This window comes from Sceloporus undulatus, chromosome 4 (genome assembly GCF_019175285.1).
Source record: "Sceloporus undulatus isolate JIND9_A2432 ecotype Alabama chromosome 4, SceUnd_v1.1, whole genome shotgun sequence".
Classification (NCBI taxonomy): domain Eukaryota; kingdom Metazoa; phylum Chordata; class Lepidosauria; order Squamata; family Phrynosomatidae; genus Sceloporus; species Sceloporus undulatus.
In genome coordinates, this window is record NC_056525.1 from 140,033,376 (window position 1) to 140,037,102 (window position 3,727).

A 3,727-nucleotide genomic window follows, 5' to 3' on the forward strand; every position below is an offset into this window, starting at 1 on the left:
ACCAATTTATGGGCCAACTGAACTACAGCTGTCTGATTTAAATCTGCCGAAATGCATCCAAGCTGCCCTTTTGCAAGCTACCTCCTGATGGACCACACAACTCATGTAAACATGAGTTTGGAAAATAAATATAACACTTTAAGGGTAGCATGAGCAGTTTGAGGGAGACCTGCTGTCTCTGAGGAGATTATCGCACAAGGCTCAAAAAGTGGAATAGAAGGTGGAACCTTATCAAATGATGTCAGGGAAGCATTTCCAGGTAGTGTGTGACTGTTTTTGTTTGACATCTAATATTTGACTTGATGCCTGTTATTTGATGTTTTTAACCTGTTGTTTGCTTATTTTATTAGCTTGTATTACTATCTACTGTTATATGCATGTGTTCTTTTTAGATTGTACACCACTGGCAGGTTTTATTCGTATTGATTTTGTCCTGTGCAACTCCCATTAGACCTAGTAAGGAGTGCGGAGATCTGTAGTCTAACAACATCTGGAGGGTTGTGTGATTCCAACCACTGATGTGTGCAAATAAATGTGTATGTGCTGCTTTTAAAATACGGTTAAAGATCCCACCTGATGCACAAACAAAGGAAAGGGAAAACTAATCCTTCCTTCCACTGGCCCTTTTTTGCATGCTTCAGACAGCTCCCACAATCAAAAGAAAATTTGCAGGTATTACTTTTTCCTCCTTAATGGTTTTACTGAAGTAAGAAAATACATGGGAAAAGCTAGGGAAGGTTGATTACAAGTAGAAGACAGTTATCAAGACCCCAATAAAATTCCATATCTGAGGCTATGCAGAATTAAGTGTCTGTAAAGTGAAGATCCTGTTCTGGTTGGTCTTAGATTCCTATTTCTGTCTCCATCATCAGAGTTTAGGTGGCACCAGAGTTATTGTCCTTACCAAGTGCCATATAAAAATGTTCTTGGTGTGCTCATTCTTTTCTGTCTTCAGGTTTCATATATACCATCTCCTTCCTCTCTGCTGATTGTAATGGGTACAACAAAAATACAGTTATAAGTATTTGTTGCTCCGTGCCTTTGTCTCCTCCTGATCTGGCACCCAAGAGTAGTTGTCAGCAGCATTCTTAGACTTTTTCTTGGCTTCCTTGGCTTTCATTTTTCTGTAGGTCACCGCACTTAGAACAAAAGCCAACAGTAACAAGACAGCCACACCACCCAAAGTGTAATATAGAAGTTGCTTGGATCCACCACTGTTATTGTCTGTGTGACCATCTTTGACATGATCTTGGACATCTAGTGGACTGCTGAACACACTTGGCTGGAGGGTAGATTCCTGGGATTCAAGGTCTCTTTCCTCTTTAGCCTGAATAGAAGAGGTAGCTAGCAAGGCTGGTGTCTTTGAAGCAGGAAGATTGCTTTCTGGATTTACGAGTTCTTGTTTCTGGGTTGCTGGAGAGGACGTGCTGCTGTTGGTGATGTCTGGATAGCAAGAGATCTCATTGAGTGCCAGAATCCAACCAGGCCTGCAAGAGCACCGATAGCTTCCTGGCTGGTTGATGCACATGTGCTCACAAAGTTCTTCCTGGCACTCATCAATATCTAGACAAGAAGAACTATTGATCCCCTCCAGCTGGTAGCCGGTCTGGCAAGAACAAAGGAAGGAACCCTGTGTGTTTACACAAACCTGGTCACATGATGTAAGTGTGGCACACTCATCAATGTCCTGGCATGTCTGGCTATTGGGCTCAGCCAGCTTATAGCCTTGGTGGCAGCGGCACGTGAAACTGCCAATTGTGTTCACACAGATCTGTTCACAATGACTGAGGGGAGCCCTGCATTCATCCACATCCATGCAGCTCCGCCCATCCTCAGCCAGCATGTAGCCCTCAGAGCAATGGCATGTAAAGCCACCAGGGTGTGGTGAGCACCGCTCCTGACATGGACTGGAGCTGCAGTAGTCCACACGAATGCAAGAAAGACGGTCCCCTCCAAGCTGGTAGCCTGAGCGGCAAGAGCATTCAAACAAGCCCCCGCCCTGGTCTAAGCAGTCATGTTCACAGCCCCCATTGCTATAGCTACAACCATAAGTGGGCGAGGCACAAAACGGCCCTGGGCTGCTCCATTCAGAAATATTGCTGTTTGGTTTGGGCTTGCACACAAGGAAAACATTACTAATCTCCTCTCCCTCAAGGCCACAGACCACTTCAACTGTGGAACCAAAGGGCACTGCTACAAGGGAAGCCGTAGTAACGCCAAAAGGGGTGGTGTATCTGGCAATGCCGGGCCCAGCCAGAACAAGTGGCCGGCACATGCCTTGGAAGCTGAACTTGCACAAGTAGCCATTGGTAGCACGACTGCACACACCATCTGCCCAGGCCAGTTCCTGAGATGAGGAGGGAGTCCCCTGAAGGCTGACACACCTATTTGTTGTGCATGTTTCCCGAGGCTCCCATCCCCAGTTAGAGTACTTGGTTTCCATGCCTCCTGTCACCCAGGCAAAGCCCTTTAGGGGTTGATGATGTTGGTAGCATTTGCCCTTCTCTCGGTGGAGCCCAATCCACAGTCTTACCTCCACATCTGTGCCAACTCTGTCCTGAGGTATCTTTCTCAGTAGCTGCCGGACAATCAGTGCCTCCTCTTGGCTCTTCAGGGTCATCAGGTTGCCCCCATTGTCTCTGCACATTTTCTGAGCATCTGTCCAGTGGTGCTTCCCTAGGTTCAGTGTATAGCAAGCAGTTCCAGCACACAAGACTTCCTCCTCTTCACTTGGCTGGGGCATCAGTGCCACAAGAAGCAGCACCGACCAGAAGATCTGAAGGTGATTCTCCATCTTGCAAGAGCGAAGGAGCAGTGAACTTGGTGATCTCTGCATTGCAGACTCACATTGAATAAGAAAGACTTTAAAAACACATGTTAAGACAATGGAACAGAGACTGTTTGCCTCCCATATCCCTTCTGCTCAGCGGTTGGGTCCATGTGCATCCTGTCTTGTTGTGACTCTTATTTGTCACCGGAGACTTAAGTTTCCTGAGAAAGCTGGTATTGTTAACTGCAGTCCTAGATATCCAATTTGGTTTAACCTCTCATTATTGCAAACATCCTTCTTTTTATACTCTCTTTCAGATTTCTTATTTTTAACCTTGTCCTTTTCCTTCACATGAGAATCTTTCAGGAATGTTCCTTCCCTTCTTTTTTTAAAAAGTAGTAAAACATAATTCAGCCTTTAAAAATCCAAATAGGGCCTTCCATTTTTCAAGCAGGCACTGCATTTTTTTCAACAACAACAACAAAAAAAAACTCTCAAAACACTATGTGATCTGGAGATAAGTTGCCCCACAATTCTGCATTTCTTTTGCAGAAGAAAAAACATAGCATAGCTCCTTTGCAATATGAATCTCACATTTTTATATCTTTAAATAGATGCAGAAGCCCTGAAATAGAAACTGGGCCGTGGGAATGTTTAAGCTTTAATAACTGAGCCAAGTTTTCAAAGGGTTCTGAATCTATTAGTACACAGTGTAATGCCCTGACTGAGCCAAAGCTGACAGGCCTGCATTTTTGCTGAAGGGTCTAACAAGTTTAGCATTTCATCCTATTGCCCATACAAAATTTTGGAAATGGAGCTCTTAGTACAGCAATGGGCCAACTTGGCTGTATCCACACTGCAAAAATAATCCATTTTGACACTACTTTAACTGCAAGGGCTCAATGCTAAGGAATTCTGGGACTTGTACTTTGTTGTGGCACCAGAGCTCTCTGACAG

The 3,727-nt window shown here is 44.7% G+C and overlaps 1 protein-coding gene across 1 annotated transcript; it reads right to left on the minus strand.

Annotated features, from left to right (window-relative positions):
• Positions 1-675: 675 nt before the first annotated feature.
• Positions 676-3,019, minus strand: CD93 (CD93 molecule). Its single transcript, XM_042465827.1, has one exon. It carries the CDS (start codon positions 2,834-2,836, stop codon positions 1,016-1,018), a length of 1,821 nt encoding a protein of 606 aa, XP_042321761.1. The 5' UTR covers positions 2,837-3,019; the 3' UTR covers positions 676-1,015.
• Between the last annotated feature and the right edge of the window lie 708 nt (positions 3,020-3,727).

Bases quoted from the DNA above. Each gene is read 5' to 3' on its own strand.
- CD93 (XM_042465827.1), bottom strand. From the start codon at position 2,836: ATGCAGAGATCACCAAGTTCACTGCTCCTTCGCTCTTGCAAGATGGAG.